General features: G+C 44.4%; 1 protein-coding gene and 1 non-coding gene across 7 annotated transcripts in view; both read left to right on the forward strand.

Annotated features, from left to right (window-relative positions):
* Nucleotides 1–17,822, forward strand: part of BID (BH3 interacting domain death agonist) — a 37,925-nt gene extending 20,103 nt beyond the window's left edge. For 2 of the 6 annotated variants that reach the window (XM_054718662.1, XM_054718661.1), the window contains exons 3-5: nucleotides 2,420–2,633; nucleotides 13,099–13,238; nucleotides 14,447–16,856. In XM_054718662.1, the coding sequence (XP_054574637.1) occupies nucleotides 2,420–2,633; nucleotides 13,099–13,238; nucleotides 14,447–14,698 (606 nt within the window). In that variant the 3' untranslated portion in view covers nucleotides 14,699–16,856. Of the gene's footprint in view, nucleotides 1–2,419; nucleotides 2,634–13,098; nucleotides 13,239–14,446; nucleotides 16,857–17,481 lie in introns of those variants that run through there. The other 4 variants (XM_028137986.2, XM_054718663.1, XM_054718664.1 and 1 more) reach the window with 4 other exon arrangements.
* LOC114229367 (small nucleolar RNA SNORA40) lies at nucleotides 11,723–11,847 on the forward strand. The gene has a single exon (XR_003615457.1). It is a non-coding gene; the product is annotated as a small nucleolar RNA SNORA40 (small nucleolar RNA).
* Nucleotides 17,823–21,308: the final 3,486 nt, after the last annotated feature.

Raw genomic sequence — 21,308 nt, forward strand, 5'->3', positions numbered from 1 at the left:
TCCAAAGTCTGGATGCAGAGCAGTTGTTGCTACCCATTATGCCAGATCAGCTTATCAAATATGACTACAGTAATCTTGGCTTTTGCCATGGAAAATTAAAAGAATAGAATTGGCAGGGAGGAAGAAGCCAAGAATGACCATGCAGCCAAATGTTGAGCACCAGGCTGGCTGAGAAGCAGTATGAACAGACTCCATTCTAATAAATAGGCTGGACTGTTCCACAGAATAGGCAGTAGGCTCAGAAGACTGACAGTATTGAACTCTAAGAACAAATAAGAACCAGTGATAGTATGACCTTTTTTGATCCTTCCAGTAATGAAAGTTAAAATGGGTATCTCAAAAAGATAAAAGATTTGATAGTTGTGTCTTGGAGTGACAGTCAATTTGCATATTACTCTTTTATTAGATAGGAGATATATCTAATCTAATTAGATATATCTCCTATCTAATAAAAGGAAAAGAGAGGGAGAGATAGAAACATCAATGATGAGAGAAAATCACTGATTGGCTGCCTCCTGCACACCCACCACTGGGGACCAAGCCACGACTGTATGTGCCCTTGATTGGAATCGAACCCAGGACCCTTCAGTCCGCAGGCCAATGCTCTATCCATTGAGCCAAACCAGCCAGGGCAAGGTTTTTTTTTGTGTGTGTTTTTTAAATGCTGACGCAAGGCTATTTTTTCCATTGATTTTCAGACAGAGTGGAAGGGAGGGAGGGAGGGCAGGGGGAGAGAGAGAGAGAGAGAGAGAAACACTGATGTGAGAGAGGCACATGGTCTGGTTGCCTTCCCCACAGCTGGGAATCAAACCTGAAATCTAACCTGCAACCGTGGAATCATACTGTGGGCTGACACTAAACCACTGAGCCAGATTGGCCAGGGCTTGACAGTAGAGCTTTTGTATAACATTACCACCCCCTCTTTTAAAGATATCTTTATTGATTTCAGAGAGGAAGGGAGAGGGAGAGAGAGATAGAAACATCAATGGTGAGAGAGAATCATTGGTCAGCTGCCTCCTGCATGTCCCCTACTGGGGATCGAGCTCACAATCTGGACATGTGCCCTGACCTGAATCAAACTGTGACCTCCTGGTTCATAGGTCAACATTCAACCACTGAGCCATGCCAGCTGGGCTCCCCATTTTTTTTTAGGAATAATTTTAGAGAGCTAAAGGCTGAATAACAACATATAAGCATTTTATTTTATGCATTTTATTGAAAACTATTTGCCTCCTAAAAACTGTCCTCTAAATGTTTTCTGAATTTTCTCATGAAAAATATTAAGGACTGCCCTGGTCGGTATGGCTCAGTTGTTTGAGCATTGTCCCATGCACCAAAAGGTTGAAGGTTCCATTCCTGGTCAGAGCACATGCTCAGGTTGAGGGCTTGATCCCCAGTAGGGGGCGTGCAGGAGGCAGCTGATCGATGTTTCTCTCTTACATTTATTTTTCTCTCTCTCCTTCTCCTTTTATCTCTAAAAATCAATAAGAAAATATATTTTTTAAAAAGGAAACTACTACGGACTTAGAATATAGAAATAAATTTTGCCTGCACCTTCATTTTCTACTGACCTCATATCATCCAGCATATCAGCTTTGCATTATCTGGGCAGATCTTTGGATTCCTGGCCTTCCAGATTACTCCCTCTTTCATCCTAGATCTTTGATTTTTCTGAGCACACCTGACTTCTGAGCCACAAGTGCTCACCTGTGTTTGTCAAGAACACTGCCCCAAATGCAGTCAGCACACCAGAAATGTCCACTCTGTCTCCCATAGCACAGAGGCTGAACTGAGCTACTGCTGTAGTACTGCTCACGGATGGAGAGCTGCTGGGCCACCATCACCAGCCCCTTTGGGTTGGAGCAGGAGCTGTGCTCTCTGTGGTTTTTGATTAAGAGGCATGTCCCCTCAAGCCTGCTCAAGGGGAGAGAGTATCTGGTTACTACTACCAGTATTTATTGAAAATCTGCTGTTTGCACAATACCATACTGGGCACATAAAGGACATTATGGAGAAGAATGAGCTTCTAACTGCTGGATGCATGGCCAGTAAGGCTGGGCTCAGTTTGGTAAAAGACACATGGGACTTGGCAAAAGCAAGGGTGTTTTCTACATGATGATATTTACTTGACGTCCTAAAACAGCCTTTGGGCTTCCTACCCCAAAAGCAAGCTTACTCCAGCTAGATGTTGTCAGGATGTCAGTTAAATGGTAGATAACCAACTTGTGCAGAATTGGAGCTTTCTCTTTGGCCTCTACACAAGGTATTGCAGACTTGGTCTCTGCCCTCTGAGATCTCTTGCAGGACTGTTGTGCCCACAGGGTTATTCAGGTCTCTTGGGCTAGTGAGGCTATTTGGGGCCCCACTGTACCCAGAGCCCTTCTGCCAGCTCAGCCTTCCTGACCCCCTTTCATCTTAGGGCAGCAATGGTTCAGAGCTCCAGGATGAGCGCATTACAGACTTGCTGGTGTTTGGCTTCCTTCAAAACTGCTCCAACTACAATTTCCAAAAAGAGCTGCAGGGGTTGGGCCATGACCTATATGTGCCAGCTTGCCTACGGGAAAACCATGATGATGAACTGCAGACCGATGGCAGCCAGTACAGCCACTTTGTCCTAGAAGGCCAGGAGACAGGTAAGCATCGGGCCCAGTCTTTTCTGCCTTGCTGTCACCAGTGGCATTTAGGGATCCAGAGTGCTAGAAGAGACCTTTGGGTTCAGCTCCACCTGTGTGTTGTTAGTCCACCATTGATGTTTGTGTCATGTGATACTTGGTTCCTCCAGAGGAGCAAGCCTAGCTGAGTTTCCAATTAGTTGAAAACCCACTCAGTTTCTTTATAATGACTATATCTGTATAGCACCTTACATTTATATATATATATATATATATATATATATTACTAGACGCCCGGTATACAAAGTTCATGCACGGAAGGGGGCTTCCCTCAGCCCAGCCTGCACCCACTCCAATTGGGGACCCCTTGGGGGATGTCCGACTGCCGGTTTAGGCCCATAGGGACCGGGCCTAAACCGGCAGTTGGACATCCCCCTCCCAATCTGGTACCGCTGGCTCCTAAATTCTCACCTGCCTGCCTGCCCAATCGCCCTTAACTGCCTCTGCCTGCCAGCCTGATCACCCTTAACTGCCCTACCTTGCTGGCCTGGTTTCCCCTAACTGCCTCTGCCTGCCTGCCTGATTGCCCCTAACTGCCCTCCCCTGCCGGCCTGGTTGCCCCCAATTGCCCTCCACTGCCGGCCTGATCTCGCTCCCAATGGCCCTCCCCTGCAGGCCTGATCTCACCCCCAACTGCCCGCCTCTGCTGGCCAATTTGGTTCTGATTGGTCAGTTTCAATGTCAGTCAGTGTCAAAAGCTCCACCTGCTAGGCAGCCATTGGCTCCCCACAGCAGCCAGATTTGGTTCTGATTGATCGGTTTCTATGCCAGTCAGCATCAAAAGCTCCACCTCCTAGGCAGCCATTGGTTCTTTACAGCACCCACATTTGGTTCTGATTGGTCAGTGTCTATGACTGTTGGCATCAGAAGCTCCGCCTCCTAGGCAGCCATTGGTTCTTCACAGCACCCAGATTTGGTTCTGATTGGTCAGTTTCTATGCCAGGCAGTGTCAAAAGCTCTGCCTCCTAGGCAGCCACTGGCTCGCCACAGCACCTAGATTTGGTTCTCATTGGTTGGTTTCTATGCTAGTCAGCATCAAAAGCTCCACCTCCTAGGCAGCCATTGGCTCCCCACAGTACCCACATTTGGTTCTGATTGGTCGGTGTCTATGACAGTCGGCATCAGAAGCTCCCCCTCCTAGGCAGCCATTAGTTCTTCACAGCGCCCAGATTTGGTTCTGATTTGTCAGTTCCTATGCCAATTGGTGTCTCTGGGCCTATCAACAGGGCCTGATCAGAAAGGCGGGGCTGATCAGCAGCCCCGGTGGAGGCCTGGAGAGAAATGGAGGCGATAAAAAAAATAAAATAAATAAATGGAGGCGAGGCTGCTGGCCAGACTGGGAGAGAAAGAGAAAGGCAAGTGCTGGTCAAAAGCTGCCTCAGAGGCAATGGATCAGTCCCTGCTTCTCTCTTCAGGCCTCTCTCTGGCCCTGATTCGCAGCCTCCTCAGCAGTTAGTGCTGGGGCACTGCGCCGACAGGACTGACTTCCTGTTGGTCGAGGCTTGGTTGTTACTGATCGTTACGACGCCGGGTTTTTATATATTAGGACTTGAGGCCCAGTGCACAAAATTCGTGCAGGGGTGTGTGTCCCTCAGCCCAGCGTGCCCCCTCTCCAATCTGGGAACCCTTGAGGGATTTCCGACTGCCCGATTAGGCCCGATCCCAGTAGGATCGGGTCTAAACGGGCAGTCGGACATCCCTCTCACAATCCAGGACTACTGGCTCCCAAATGCTCGCCTGCCTGCCTTCCTGATTGCCCCTAACCACTTCTGCCTGCCAGCCTGATCACCCCTTAACCACTCCCCTGCCAGCCTGATTGATGCCTAACTGCTCCCCTGCCAGCCTGATTGCCCCTAACTGCCCTCCCCTGCAGGCCTGTTCCCCCCCCCCCAACTGCTCTCACCTGTAGGCCTGGTCGCCCCCAACTTCTCTCCTCTGCCGGCTTGGTCACCTCTAACTGTCCTCCCCTGCAGGCTTGATCGGCCCAAACTGCCCTCCCTTGCAGGCCTGGTCCCTCCCAACTGTCCTCTCTTGCAGGCCTGGTCCCTTCCAACTTCCCTCCCCTGCTGGCTATCTCATGGCGGCCATCTTGTGTCCACATGGGGGCATCCATCTGTGTGTTGGAGTGATGGTCAGTTTGCATATTACTCTTTTATTAGATAGGATGTGGCATTGAAGTATTCTGAATATCATTTCCAAATGAAGAAACTGAGGCCCAGAAAAGCATAAATACAAGCCCCAAATGACGGGCCAGGCCTCTTTCCTTGAGCTGGGCCCCATCCTCCCATGGTTGCTACTGCCTCTCGGTACATTACAGTTTCCAGACTTCTTTCACCTTTCCTCACCCATATCCTTGTGCTTCCTCCAACTTCAATTTTACTCCTCCTAACTGCTGATGCTGCCTTCATTGATGGAGACTATCCCAAGCAGATGGCTGAGGGAGCAAGGCTGAGGAGCATGTTGAATGCTTAGCCATTCCCAGATTAGGGAACAGTGGCCCTCAGTAGTGTGCACATTGGAATTCCAAGAGAAACTTTTTCAAAATGCCTGGTCCCTGGCCCCTACTCCAGCTGCCTGAACCAGTGTGTTCTAGGGTGGGAGACTTTGGTGTATGTCCTGGTTAGATTCACTGCCTTAAAAGCCTAACGTGACTCTAAGGACCAGGGGTCCTCAAACTTTTTAAACAGGGGGCCAGTTCACTGTCCCTCAGACCATTGGAGGGCCGGACTATAGTTTAAAAAAAAACTATGAACAAATTCCTATGCACACTGCACATATCTTATTTTGAAGTAAAAATACAAAACGGCAAAAACACCCGCATGTGGCCCGTGGGCCATAGTTTGAGGATGCCTGACCTAGACCCTAAGCCTCCCTACTTAGGAGCAGGACTGAAATCCTGCTACCCTTACATCTCTGGGTTTTTGCACTGCCCTCTGGTGGTCTTGGGAGACCAGCAGCCCATCCAGCCTTGGGACCCCTAGCTCTCTCTCACAGCTGGTGGATAGGGATGTGTAATAAGAGTTCCCCACTAGCCAAGGTGTGCCAGATGTTAGCTGCCTTAGAATCCAGCTAGCATATCTTCTGGCCCTAAACTGGAATAAGAGCACCTGGACCCTTTGGGGAAGGTTTAAGAAGGGAGGGGCAGGAATGGCTTTGCTGGCAGAAACTGCTAATAAGAGTAACTACCACTAGAGGCTGTCCCCTGGGCTCTCCTTTGCTGTTCTGTAACATCCCTTTCTTGTAGACTGGAAAGCCTGACTTGACTCAAATGGCATTTTTAAAACTGATTATGGGGCTGTACACTTAACCTCTCCCTCTGGTAGTAAGTACCTGACAAGATTTGGAAGAAAAGGGCAGAATAGAGGCTCTGGCCACTACAAATTTCATGGTGAATTTATTCACTCAGCTGCACATAGATGAATCAGCCATAACTCCTGAAATTGCTGAAATGGGAGAAATGCCTAGGGAAATTAGTGAGGCAGAGTCAGTGCTGTGGGAGCTATGGAGAAAGTAGTGAGTACTTCATTCTCTGGGAAATCAGGAGAAATGTCATGGCTGCAATGGAATTTGAGCTGAGCTGTGAAGCTGTGTAGTTTTGCTCTGGAGATTGGGAAGAGGGAATGGCAATAGCTTAAGCCAGTGATGGCGAACCTATGACACGCGTGTCAGCACTGACACGCGTAGCCATTTCTGATGACACGCGGCCGCTGAGGCAGCTGCATGCCGAGGATGAAACATTTGCTGCTCCTGAGGATGAAACATTTGCGAAATAATGTTTTTTCCTCAAAGTGACACATTACCCGAGTTATGCTCAGTTTTTTGGTGAAGTTTGACACACCAAGCTCAAAAGGTTGCCCATCACTGGCTTAAGCAAAACCCTGAAGATCAAAAGGCCAGGGCCTGGGAAAGGTCTTGTGAATAGTTGAGTTTAACTAGAGTATTTGAAGGGAATAATTGAAGTTCAGGGTGATTTAAGGCTGGATGGTAACTTGTCACTTCAGCAGAGTTGAGCATGTGGCAAATTCTGAGTAAGAAAGTGATGTCATATTGATACTCATGTGCCACAGTGAGGCAAATGAAACACCCAGGGCACAAAATGTAAGGAGGCACTCACTCCTCTCAATGCCCTCTCATCTTCACCTCTAGGTGCCTTGCTGGCCCAAGTATACTATTGAGAGTGGACTGGAGGACAGTGAAAATGGGGTGAGGAGAGACTGTAATCGATGATTAGCACAATTTTAAAACGTAAAGAGGCCATCAAGAGTGCTGATGTTGCTAAGGAATGTGTGAAAATGCTAAGGAAACATCCATCACAGGCAATTGAGTAGATTAAAAGAGGGAATGATTTAGGGATTTGGAATGGATTAATTCAATTTACATTACTTTTAATGGGGAAAAATGATGTTTTCGAACAAATTGCTTTTTGAACAGCCTTCTGGAACGAATTAAGTTCAAGAAGTGAAGTTCCACGGCATAAGATTTAATTGGAGAAATAACAATAGTTGGCATTTATTGAAAATCTACTAGGAGCTAGGTACAGGGTTCATTCACTTATTCATTCATTCATAAAATTGTTTATTTAGTATCTTCTGTGTGCCTTGCATTGTTCTCAGTACTGCATGTTTGGCAATAAACAAAACATTAAAAAATCAGAGCCCTGAGAGGACCAAAATGGCAGGTACTTGCTGCCTCCTACAACCACATCAAAATTACAACTAAAATACAGAGCAACCGGAAAACCAAGATGGTGGCATAAGGTAAACACCTGTAAATGCTGCCTCTCACAACCACACCAAAACTACAACTAAAAGACAAAACAACTATCACCCAGAACCATGGGAAAGCTGACTGAGTAGAAGTTCTACAACTAGAAGGAACGAAAAAAGCTCATTGAGACTGGGTAGAAGGTGCAGAGGCGCAGAAAAACAGAGGTGCAAATCGGGCTGGCGACTGGGTGTGCTGTTTTTTTTCATTCGGAAGGGAGATACAAACCCCTGACTGCTCTGAACTCCAGTTTCTGGCGAGACTCTGGGGACCCAGAATCCTACGGAGAGAAACTGGACTGTCTGGCATTGGGTCCGAAAGTGAGGGTGGCTTTCTCGCAGGAATCGTTTACTGCAATGGGGCTGGATGTGGGAACGCGGAAACGTAGAGACGCAGAGATGCAGAAACGGCTGACTGGCAGCCATTGCTGTTTTCTATGCCCTAGTGATTCCCTGAGATTCTGCCCCACCCAATTTACAAATCCACCCAAGCTGTGCGCAGTGGCTTTTGCATATGAATTGCCTGCCCTTTCGCAGCTTAACCTAACAAATTGCAGCTGGGTCAGAGAGCTCCAAAACTTCCAAACCCCAAACAAAGAGGAGAAATCTACAGATCTTGCTGTAGCTCCTGCTGGGTGGCCTTTGATAGTAGCTGACTTGCACCTCCTTGGAGATCCAGGAGCCAGTGTACCTAGTGGTCAGTGTGAGATGACATCAGATTTCAACTCCTCACATACATAAGTGACACACTCAAGAGGCAGACTCAGTGAGCACCAAAGCCCCACTGAAGCAAGTCCTGCCCCATAAGGATGTCTCCAGCACAGCAGTTCTTCCATTATAGACACAGCTGATCCGCACAGCCAATTGGCCTGGAGGTCAGTTCCTCCCAGTGATACCAACAGCAATCAAAGCTTAACTATAACAAGACTGTGCACCCAGCCCACAAAGGGGTGCACCAAGAGTGTCCACCTCAAGTGATTGGGGAGGCTGAGCCATTGGGCCCTATAGGTCACCTACCACACAAAGCCACTCCATCAACACAGGGAAGAAGCCAAAATGTGGAGACAAAGAAACATGTCACGAATGAAAGAAATGGAGGAAAGCAAACTAATGGATATAGAGTTCAAAACCACAATTGTAAGGTTACTCAAGAATCTTCTAGAGACCACCGAGAAACATAGTGAGACCTCCGAGGAACTTAGTGAGACCTTCAAGAATCTTGATGAGAATGCCAAAAAAATGGAAAAGGACCAGTCAGAAATTAAGCATACACTGTCTGAAATAAATAATAATATACAGAAATCCAACAGTAGACTAGAGGACCCCAAGAATCAAACCAAAGATTTGAAATATGAGGAAGCAAAAAACACCCAACCAGAAAACAAAAAGAAAAAAGAATCCAAAAATATGAAGATAGTGTAAGGAGCCTCTGGGACAACTTCACGTGTACCAACATCAGAATTATGGGGGTGCCAGAAGAAGAGAGAGAGCAAAATATGGAAAACCTATTAGAAGAAATAATGACAGAAAACTTTCCCTACCTGGTGAAAGAAATAGACTTACAAGTCCAGGAAGCGCACAGAACCCCAAACAAAAGGAATCCAAAGAGGACCACACCAAGACACATCATAATTAAAATGCCAAGGGCAAAAGACAAAGAGAATATTAAAAGCAACAAGAGAAAAACTGTTACCTACAAGGGAGCACCCATACGATTATCAGCTGATTTCTCAACAGAAACTATGCAGGCCAGACGGGAGTGGCAAGAAATATTCCAAGTGATGAATACCAAGAACCTACAACCAAGACTACTCTACCCAGCAAAGCTATCATTCAGAATTGAAGGGCAGATAAAGAGCTTCACAGATAAGAAAAAGCTAAAGGAGTTAATCACCACCAAACAGTATTATATGAAATGCTTAAAGGTATTCTTTAAGAAGAGGAAGAAGAAGAAAAAATTAAAGATAAAAATTAAGAACAACAAATACATATATATCAACAAGTGAATCTAAAAGTCAAGTGAATTAAAAATCTGAGGAACAGAATAAACTGGTGAACATAGTAGAATCAGGGGCATAGAAAGGGAGTGGACTGACAATTCTTGGGGAGAAGGGGGCATGAGGGGTGCAGGAAGAGATTGGACAAAAATATTACACCTATGGATGAGGACAGTGGCGGGGGTAAGGGCATGGGGTGGGGGGAATCAGGTGGAGGGGAGCTATGGGGGGAATAAAGAGGAACATCTGTAATAATCTGAACAATAAAGATTTATTTAAAAAATTAAAAGTAAAATAAAATACAGAGCAACCATCATTCAAAACCACCTGAAAGCTGGCTGAATGGAAGTCCTCCAGCTAGAGAAGTAAAGAAGAAAGCACATTGAGACTGGTAGGAGGGGCAGAGGTGTGGAACAGGCTGGAACAGCACCCATATGGGCCGTTTGTTTCATCAGATTGGAGATCGTCCCTGTGGAGAAGCAAGGGGTCCCAGCCCCACACCAGATCCCCAGGGTTCCAGAGCTGGGAATAGAAGTCCCTGTAACTACAGCTATAGAAACAAGCGGGGACTGGGGCTCAGTGACATGGAGGCTGCTGCAAACCCAGATGTTCCTTTTAAAGGGCTGGCGCATGAACTGAACTTACAGGTCCTGCTTCCTCTGCCCCAGCGCCAGGGTGAGGCTCTGGAGGACCCAGACACATCCGAGGAGGAACTGGATTGTCTGGCATCGAGGCAGGAACTTGGGAGCAGCTTTTTCCCAGACAGGGGTGCTTGCAGGGGTCATTGTCTCTGTGCTGGGACCTCCCCCATCACAGAGCTGACTGGCAGCCATATCTGAGCTTCCATCAGCTTGTCCCACACTGTGCCCTCTGCACTGGGGATTCCTTGAGACCCCCACCCTATCCAATTTGTAGCCCTACCCAAGCTGTTTGCAGTGGCTTTTGCATATGAATGGCCTGATCTGGCTCAGCCTTCAGACTTTGCTAAAATCTCTCAAACATGCTGCAGCTGGAGCAGCATGCCCCAAACTATCAATAAAAGGCCCAAGACCCTGCACTAACATAAGCCTGCCTTACTTTATAGCTGCACCCCCCGCTGCCCAAAACCAATAGCTCCTGCCGGGTGGCCCCGGGCAGTGGCTGACTTTGCCTAGAGCCAGTGCACCTGGTGGACAGCTTCAGACCAGAGCAGATTACAACTCTACACATCCACAAGCAACACACTCAAGGGGCAGACTCAGTGAGCACCACTATAGTTACAACTGGTCCTCATAGCCAATTGTCCTGGGGGTCAATTCCTCCCACTGACACCAACAGAAATCAGGACTCAACTACAACAAGACTGTGCACAGAGCCCATACATGGGCTCACCTAGAGTGCCCAGCTCAGGTGACTGGGAAGGCTGAGCCACTGGGCCCTACAGGACACCTACTACACAAGCCACTCTTCCAACTCAAGGAGGCATAGCAGCTCTACCTAATACATAGAAACAAACACAGAGAAGCGGCCAAAATGAGGAGACAAAGAAACATGTCATGAATGAAACAAATGGGAGAAAGCAAAATTTTGGATACGGGTTCAAATCCATGGTTATAAACTTACTCAAGGATCTTCATGAGACTTTCAAGGATTTTAGTAAGAATGCCAAAGACATGAAAAAGGACAGGTCAGAAATTAAGCATACACTAACTGAAATAAAGAATAATATACAGGGATTCAGCAGTAGAGTAGAGGAGTCTGAGGATCAAATCAACGATGTGGAATATGAGGAAGCATAAAACACCCAATCAGAAGAGCAAAAAGAAAAGAGAATCCAAAAATATGAAGATAGTGTAAGGAGCCTCTGGGACAACTTCAAGTGTACCAACATTCTCATTATGGGGGTTCCAGAAGGAACAGAGAGAGAGCAAGATATTGAAAACCTATATGAAGAAATAATGACAGAAAACTTCCCCTACCTGGTGAAAGAAATAGACTTACAAGTCCCAAGAAGTGCAGAGAGTCCCAGTCAAGAGGAATTCAATGAGGCTCACACCAAGACACATCAAATTAAAAGGCCAAGGGCTAAAGATAAAGAGAGACTCTTAAAAGCAGCAAGAGAAAAGCAGTTAGTTACCTACAAGGGAGTATCCATATGACTGTCAGCTGATTTCTCAACAGAAACTATGCAGGCCAGAAGAGAGTGGCAAGAAATATTCAAAGTGATCAATATTAAGGACCTACAATCAAGAATAGTCTACCCAGCAAAGCTCTTATTTAGAATTAAAGGTCAGATAAAGAGCGTTACAATAGCACTTGTATTTGTTTTTGTAATTTGTGGACAAAAACTACCTACAGGTGCTAAAAATAAAGCCTCTTTTGCAACCCAGAACTCATTGTTCAGTATGAGTTTTGATACATATAAGAAGGAACATGATAGAAATAAAATAAAAAAAGAGCGTCACAAACAAGAAAAATCTAAAGGAGTTTATCACTACCAAACCAGTATTACAGGAAATGTTGAAGGATATTGTTTATGAAGAAGAAGAGATAAAAAATATGAACAATGAAATGGCAACAAATATATATAATTGAATCTAAAAATCAAAATAACCAAACAAGAAATCTCATGAATGAAATAAATTGGTGACTAAAATAGAACCAGAGGCATGGAAGCGTGGAACAGACTGATGAATCTCAGAGGGAAGGGGAGAAGGGAGGCGGGAAGAAATTAACCAAAGATCTTACCCATGGACACAGAGTAGCAGGGTGAAGGCCTGGGGCAGGTTGGGAACCATGTGAAGGGAGGCTGTGGGTGCTGGGGAGAGAGGAGGAAATCGGTAATACTCTCAACAATAAAGATTTAAAGAAGAAAAAAATGTAGAAAAAAATCAGAGCCATTGTGAAGTTTACGTTCTGGAAGGGAGTCAGACAAAGACTACAGACAGACAAACTATGAAACTGTGGTGGCAAGGAACGTAAAGGGAGTGGAAGAGGGCATGTGGCAGTGAAAGTGGGGTTTGATCTTGGACAGAGTGGCATTTGTGTAGACCCAAGGAAGTTAAAGAAGAAGCCTGCTCTCTACAGAGGCCAGTGTAGCTGGAGAAGTGGGAAGAGTTCCTGTTAGAGGGGCTGGGCAGATTGTACAAAGCCTTCTAGGTCAGAGTGATGACGGAGGTTTTACTGAGTGAGATACGACTGGGGAAAGCAGTGATCCCCATAGCTGCCCTGTGAAGAAGGTAGGAGAGGGTGTGTCAAGGTCTCGTCACCAGGGATTGGCAGTGATGGGGCTCTAACTCGGTCTGACTGCAGAGCCTCTGTCCTAACAACTTCTGAGTCTGAAACCTGTTAGATGATGGGATACATAACTAGCAGCCTTAAGGCTGTTGCCAGGTTCATTCCTCAGGTGCCCATAGTCTTGGGTGCCACTTTTTGTGGGCAGATGTTGAATCTGTATTCAGGGAGAAGTCTGCTTCTTCAGCCAAACTTCTCTGCTCATTCAGGGCCATTCTCTGGGGACTCCCCCCTTCCCCCTCAACCCGCATGGTGTGCTGTGGAAGTGGGAGCTGGCTTTGTTTTAAAGCAGAATTCCTTCCTTTCTGCAGTGGGGTGCAGTGGGATGAGGGTGTAGAACAGGACCAATGTCTGAGTCTGCTTTGTCTTTGCTGCTCCTGCCTGAACATTCAGATTCTGAGAGTCAAGACGAAATCATCCAGAATATCGCCAGGCAACTTGCCCATATAGGGGACAGGATGGACCGCAGAATCCCCCCAAGACTGGTGAATCACCTGGCAATACAGTTTATGAATGGGAACCTGTCAGAGGAAGTAAGTGAGAAACGCTTTGGTGCCTTTTCTGGGTTGAGAAGTGTGAGGGCTTTTTGCATTGTCAGTTTAACCAACAAGATCTGCCCTCTGTGTGCTATCAGACAAACCAGTGTTCAGTGAGGTAACTCAATTCATGACTGTCCACAAAAGCATTGGAAATAGAAATTATAGCATGGTTAATTGTCTTTCAGAAGAATTAAGTTATTTGACATTTAGGAATGAGTCAAAATTTCAGGATAAAAGCCTCTAAAAAGATGAACAAAATGTAGATGACTCTTCCAGAAATAACTTTCCTCAGTTTTATGGAGCTGAATAAAAATGCCAACAGAGAACTTTAAGTCACTTGCCCAGGTGTGACAGGAAAAGCAACATGTTAGTCTCCTACTCTTGGCTTCATGGTTGTAATCTACATACTAATACTTACAGAGCTTCTATCATTAGCCAAGCCTTGTGGGGATACAAAAATAGGTCTAAGACACTAGGAAACTTAGTGGGGGAAATACCCCAAGGTATTTTTTTGACTGCCAGCTAAAAATGCAAGTACCTCTCACTACATAGAAATGTATTAATCCTCCAAGGTTCAATCAGGCCAGGTCTCCTGCTTCCAAGAAGGCTTATCCCCCTCTTTAGTGGTCTCCTCCCATCCCATATGATGGTCTCCCCAGCTGTCACAGAATCTGTAAGCATCCAGTGATGTTCTGCCTGGGACCTTTCCCACAATGTTAACTCTCCATGAAGGTAATGAGCCTGCAGGCCCTCTCAAGTCTAATGTTCTATGGTGTGCCTGTTCCAGGTGGGAATATCACATGCAGCCCCTCCTCCCTCCCTCTAGCGAGCAAGGTCTGCACCAGTAACTGGGCATGCGATATCTTGGGTAGTTAACGAATTCTTGATTTGAAGTGCTTCAGAGGTAGGGAATAACTTGGCTTCTTTAGCTCCATCAGTGTTGAGTGTGCACACAAGATGCTCAGTGACCACACATTTGGTTAATGAGTGTTCCACTCCAGGGAGTAATCTCAGTCTTCCCTTTCCATCTCCTGTCAGCACTAAATTGTTTCTCATTCTCTCTTCCAACCACCTTAGCTATTTAGTAAATACTTCCTTGTGAAATGAGAGCATGTTTCTTCATGCTTTCCACTGGAGGACTACTTTTCATTTAAGAGGGAAGAATATTAGTGACCTAGCCTTCTGTTTTCACCTCTGTACAGGACAGAAGGGAGTGCCTTGCTGCTGCCCTGGAGCAGGTCATGCAGACTTACCCTAAAGACATGGAGAAGGAGAAGACTATGCTGATGTTGACCATGCTGTTGGCCAAAAAGGTGGCCGATCACACACCATCCTTGCTCCGTGATGTCTTTCGCACAACAGTGAATTTTATTAATCAGAACCTACTCACCTATGTGAGAAACTTAGTCAGAAATGTAAGAACCAGTGTTGTCAGCTCCTTGGCGTTTCACTAAATCCTCTTGGTGTCTGCCTACTCCCTACATCCATTTCCCTCTAAGGTCAGGAAACTCAGCAGAGACCTCTGCTACTTTCCTCCCTTTCTTCTGCTTCTGATGACCAAACCATAAGGAAGGCTGTTATAAACCTTCCTGTTCAGGCAAAAAGGCTTGGTTTTGCTTTCTTGAACAAGAATGTTATGTAATAGGAGGTGGCAATGAAAAAAAAAAGCTTTTGAGCTTTATCAGCTTCATTTCCTAAAAAATGTAGTTTTTAAAATTTATTTCAGAGAGAAAGGGAGAGGGAAGAAAACATCAATGATGAGAGAGAATCATTAATTGGCTGCCACCTGCATGCCCCCCACTCGGGATCGAGCATGCAACCTGGGCATGTGCCCTGACCAGGAATCAAACTGTGATCTCCTGGTTCATAGGTCGATGCTCAACCATTGAGCCATGCTGGCTGGGCAGCCTCATTTTTTTTTAAGATTGCTACTGTCATTGGGGGAAGGCTTATTTCATACTGCCCATAGAATTGTACTAGTGTGATATAGGTGGTATAGACAGAGCATGAAAGAAAGTGGCTGAGGGATCCAAGCTGAGCATGCCCAGATCTGCTGTCAACTTCACCTTGTCACAAAAATAAGTATAATTAAATTCTTTAAAAACATGCTTACAAAACAAACAAATGAAAACATGCTTACTAAGAAAGATGAAGGTGAGAGAGACCAAAAGGAGAGATAAAAAAGCAGGGAGGAGAGGTTATCTAAAACCTGTCCCAGAAGACATCTGTCCATAACCAGGATATTAAGTCACAGTTCATGATGTTGCCCAAGAAGGCTAGACAGTCCTTAATGTCTGCTGCTTCAGTTTCAGAGCCAACTGGATGTTCAATGGATGTATCTTTTCTCTAAATTTGAACATATTAATGAGTATTTGGGATTTTATGTGTCAGAAGCATTACTCAGGCATCCAACCCTCTTAAAATTAGTGATAAACCTTAAAAGCTTTCTCGATCTGCTTTGAACGTTAGTTATACCAGCATGTTGAAACAGGAGAATGAATAAAAATCTCAAATCAGGTATTAAGCCATGCTGAATTGTTGGAAGCACGTACACCTGAGAAAGTTCCTAGACAGTGTTTAGCACCCACCACCCAAGGGGAGTAAATGGGCAAGACATCAACAGCAGTCTGTATTAATAGCTTACCAAATACTGAACGGCTCAAACAGAATCTTGATTCCTTGGACCCAAGATGTCTCTTGGCACCATAAGTGACCCAATAGATGGGAATATCCACATCTCAGCACCTTGAAAGTCTGTTTTTTGCAGTTGCTTTCATGGAGCAAAACATAGGATGCAAGGATATAAGGATGACAGGGCTCCAGAGAACATGTTTCTGCATAACCCCCAGTTTCACTTGTATTTCTTATGGCACTGGAGTTCTTAAAGGGCTGAATTCTGACTTGTAAATTAAAACAGCTAATTTAGACTTTAGAAAATGATCATCAATAAAGCAGTAACATCTATTAAATTATATGTGTGGAGCACTAAAAAACTCACATGGGAGTTAACCCAAATCTATGGAGATGGCAGTAATAGAAACTGTATTTTAGACGTGCTAAATAAATATATACTAAAGGTTTTATGTTGGTTGGGAGAGGAGTTATAGATTATAATTAATCCTTGAAGCCAATCAGAAACTCAAAAGTTTTGGCAGAGACTGCTAGATGCCCCCAATATCTGTCCTCCCTGTCTTCTGTAGTTATAGGATTTATAACTGGGTCCTTTTGGTCTACATATCCCAGGTTCCTTTGTAAGCCAGGTGTGACCTGTAACTTTTGATTAAAGAGATGCAGGCAGACGTGATATATACATCTCTGTACTGTGTCCCTGAAGAGAAGGGGTCTGCCCTCTACTTCTCCCTTCCCCTGTCCACAGGTTGAAGTGTGCATAAGGATGTGGGTACACGTGAGGGCTTTATCTTAGTGACAAGGATCAGTAAGATAGGCTCCTGGCTCCCAAGACTGAGGGTGCTGACTGCTGACATATAATTAGAGAAATAAACAAATCTTGTTTAAGTCATATTTAGATTACCTGTCATAGAAGTTGAATGTACATTCTAATAAATGCAATGTACATTTGGTAAAAGTGAAGGGTGTAGAACTTCTAATCATTTACAAAGATTGGTAAATAATGGCCATAGGCCAAATCTGGCCTGCTGCTTGTTTTTATAAACAAAGTTTTATTGTAACATAGCCATGCTCATTCATTTGTGTATTTTCTCTGTCTGCTTCCATACTGTAACATCAGAATGAAGCCATTGTAACAAAGAGCATATGGCCAAGACTGAGTGGCCTACAGAGCCTAAAATATTATCTGGGCCATAACAGAAAGTGTCCCTGCTGTTAGAAGGAAAGAAAAAGAAAGCCTGGTCATTCAATACAGGTTAGAAAAGAGGGAGAAACAGTAAGTAAGAAGTCATAAAAAAGAAGAATTATATATATAAAAGCCTAACCGGTCGCTATGACACGCACTGACCACCAGGGGGCAGATGCTCAGCACAGGAGCGGAAACCACAGGCATGGAAACATGGAACAGATTGATGAATTTCAGAGGGGAGGAGGAAGGAGGGAAGGCGGGAAGAGATAAACCGAAGATCTTATATGCGTACTAGAGGCCCGGTGCACGGATTCGTGCACCGAGCCTTTAGTTTAAAATAAAAAGTTAGAAATATGACTAAACATATTGGTGGGGGGGAAATTATACTGGCTAATTCTGGTTTTTCCTTTCTTGATCTAGGAGATGGACTGAATGGATGACTACAAAGCATGTCTGGTTAAAACTTGATACAGGACAGCAGTTAGCTGCCTCTAGTGGAGATGGAGTCATGACCACTTAGAGTTCTTAGAGAAGACAGGCACAAGATAACAGTTATTTATTTCTCATTATTTTTAAAGGTGATGTTTTAGGCCTGTGACCCATTTAGAAATCTCTACAGTAATATACTTGAATAAAAATGTCAGCTTGGACATATTTGAACAAGCTCGATCCCATTTTTTAAGTCTACACATTGTGCCTTTATCTTTTTTTTTCATTGTTATCATGTTGTTTTTTTAAATAAATCTTTATTGTTCAGATTATTACAGTTGTTACTCTTTTTTCCCCCCATAGCTCCCCTCCACCTGGTTCCCATCCCACCCTCTTCCCTTACCCACCCCCACTGTCCTCATCCATAGGTGTACGATTTTTGTCCAGTCTCTTCCCGCACCCCTTTACCCCTGAGAGTTGTCAGTCCACTCCCTTTCTATGCCCCTGATTCTGTTATATTCACTAGTTTATTCTGTACATCATATTTTTAATTCACTTGGTTTTTAGATTCACTTGTTCATAGATATGTATTTGTTCATAATTTTTATCTTTACCTTTTTCTTCTTCTTCTTCCTCTTAGAGAATACCTTTCAGCATTTCATATAATACTGGTTTGGTGGTGATGAACTCCTTTAGCTTTTTCTTATCTGTGAAGCTCTTTAGCTGACCTTCAATTCTGAATGATAGCTTTGCTGGGTAGAGTAATCTTGGTTGTAGGTTCTTGCTATTCATCACTTTGAATATTTCTTGCCACTCCCATCTGGCCTGCATAGTTTCTGTTGGGAAATCAGCTGACAATCGTATGGGTGCTCCCTTATTGGTAATTAACTGTTTTTCTCTTGCTGCTTTTAATATCCTCTTTGTCTTTTGTTCTTGGCATTTTAATTATGATGTGTCTTGATGTGGTCCTCTTTGGATTCCTCTTGTTTGGGATTCTGTGTGCTTCCTGGACTTGTAAGTCTATTTCTTTCACCAGGTGGGGGAAGTTTTCACTCATTATTTCTTCAAATAGGTTTTCAGTATCTTGCTCTCTCTCTTCTTCTGGCACCCCCATAATTTTGTTGTTGGTACGCTTGAAGTTGTCCCAGAAGCTTCTTACACTATCTTCAAATGTTTGGATTCTTTTTTCTTTTAGCTTTTCCAGTTGATTGATTATTGCTTCTTTGTATTTTAAACCTTTGACTTGATTCTTGCGTTCCTCTAGTTTGCTGTTGGGTGTCTGTATATTTTTTTATTTCAGTCAGTGTATGTTTAATTTCTAGTTGGTCCTTTTCCATATCCCCGAGGGTCTCTCGCATATCCTTGAGGGTCTCACTAAATTTATCAGCCTTTTCCATGAAATTCTTGAAAAACCTTATAATCGTGGTTTTGAACTCTATGTCCAGTTGTTTGTTTTCCTCCATTTCTTTGGTTTGTGATCTGTTTCTTTGTCTCCCCATTTTCACTGCTTCCCTGAGTTGGTAGGGTAGCTTTGTGTGCTAGTTGTCCTATATGGGCCAGTGCCTTGTCCTCCCCAGTTACCTGAGGTGGACACTCTTGGTGCCCCCCTTTGTGGACTGTGTTGTAGTTAAGTCTTGATTATTGTTGGTATCAGTGGGAGGAGTTGACCTCCAGGCCAATTGGCTGTGAGGATCAGCTGTGTCTACGCTGGGAGACAGCCTTATTCGACTAGACTTGCAAAATTGTAAAAGCCTCTCTGCTCATCTTGGATGGGGCGGAGTTTCAGGGTGGAGCTTCAGGGTGGAGCATATAGCCTTGGCTTCCCGATAGCCCCGCCCTATGAGGTTCCTTGGTCTCAGTGGCCCTCGGTACTCGCTGCCAGCACCTCTGAGAGAAAGGTGCCCTCGAGTTTTGCCTGCTGCCAAACAGTCCGTCCTCTGCATGCATTCACATGCACACCTCCGGAACTCGGCCTTTCGCTGCTCCCCTGAGTTTCCGCCTTACAGCCCAGATTCCCCCAGTATGAGCCTGGGTCCCCAGGGTCTCGCCCGGAACTGGGGTTCAGTGCAGTTGGAGCTGGGGTTCAGCACAGTCCGGTACTTTTATCTCCTTCCCGCTAGAGAACGCCTGCCAGGCACTCAGTCGCCCCGTCCTCTCTGGCTCCGTACTCCCCGCACACGCGCGCGCCCGTGTCTCCGTACCTCAGGCTTTTACAGCTCCTCTGATTTTCCTTGTGGTTTTCTCTTTCCTTCTAGTTGTAGAAATTCCAGTCAGTCAGCTTTCTGTGGTTCTGGATGATGTCCGTTTTGTCTTTTAGTTGTATTTTTGAAATTGTTGTGCGAGGCTGCAGTTTAGGTGTTTACCTATGCCGCCATCTTGGTTTTTCCCTATCATGTTAATTGTTGACTCTTGTGCCTTTATCTTATTTCACTTGAACATTAAAGTTAAAAACAGTTTATAAGGCAGAAGAAAAAAAACCAATGTTTTTTGTTTAAAAACCATCTACTGTTTATTAAAGTGCAACCTCAGGGCATAGTCTTACAGCAGTGTTGTGTAAGGGGAGCAAGGACCAGAGGAAGAATGCACATATCCCTTACAAAGAAAAATGCCTCGCAGAACAGGGACCTCTTAATACTACTAAAGAATAGTCTTCTGGTTTAAAAACCAGACAGTACCGGAGATTCTGGATTCAGAGCATGTTGGACTTTTTTCAACTTGATTTCCTTTTATTAAGAGTCAAGTAAAACCATAGGCAAGTAAAAGGTGTGGAGGTGATTTAAGGGCCAGTGTCACCAAATTTCCAAAACTGGGTAACTAAAGGTACATTTTCTTTTTCTACGAAGTCAAGGTGGAGTACCAGACACCACTGCATACATTCTGTGAGGACTGTCTGCTAATAATCTTGTATTTTCATTTTCCAGTCATAGCCCTCAATTCAAGCCTAAGAGGTTGTGTCAGGAGCAAACAGGTTTTTCTAGGCATAAAAAACAGCCTGGCCAGTATGGCTCAGTGGTTGAGCATCAACCCATGAACCAGGAGGTCATGATTCGATTCCCAGTCAGGCACATGTCCATGTTGTAGGCTCAATCCCAAGTGTAGGGTGTGCAAGAAGGCAGCCAATTGATGATTCTCTCTCATCATCTATCTCTTCCTCTCACTTTCTCTCTGAAATCAATAAAAATATATTTTAAAAAAATGAAAAACCAGACTTAAAAATTCAACAGTTGAGTAGTTGCCTTTTCTAGGGATATAGTTAGAATACAAGTAATAACAAAATCAAATTTCTTAGGTAATGCCCAAATAAACCAGGGAGCACATACATTTAAAAATGGTGCTGAGGTGTCTATGGTTACAAGCAACGATTGTTTACTAAGGTTCCATTTGCATGTATGATGGTGGATGTTGGGTCCATGTCACACACATTACCTTTACTCTATACTAATACTCTTGTTACTGTGAACATGACACTCTGGAGAAGCATTTGAATAAGAGTAATGAAGTACTAATATATAGTTCCTTGTTACCAATTTTATGTTCCTTGAGTATTTAAATTAGAAAAGAAAAAATGACTGTGTATCATTCTGCATTAAATACTTAAAACACTACAGTTGGGGCTCAATCTGATATCTGCAATATGTTGCAAATATTAAAAGCAAATAGATGTTGTCATGCAGTATGAATGCCATCATTTGGAAAACATTTTCTAGTAATGCTATTATTATGAATGTTTTGGAATGGACTTTTCCCCCCAAAGGATACATATCAGAAACTTATAGAAACAAGTTGAATCACACATATACATACATATACTCGCATCC

Source organism: Eptesicus fuscus, chromosome 7 (assembly GCF_027574615.1).
Source record: "Eptesicus fuscus isolate TK198812 chromosome 7, DD_ASM_mEF_20220401, whole genome shotgun sequence".
Classification (NCBI taxonomy): domain Eukaryota; kingdom Metazoa; phylum Chordata; class Mammalia; order Chiroptera; family Vespertilionidae; genus Eptesicus; species Eptesicus fuscus.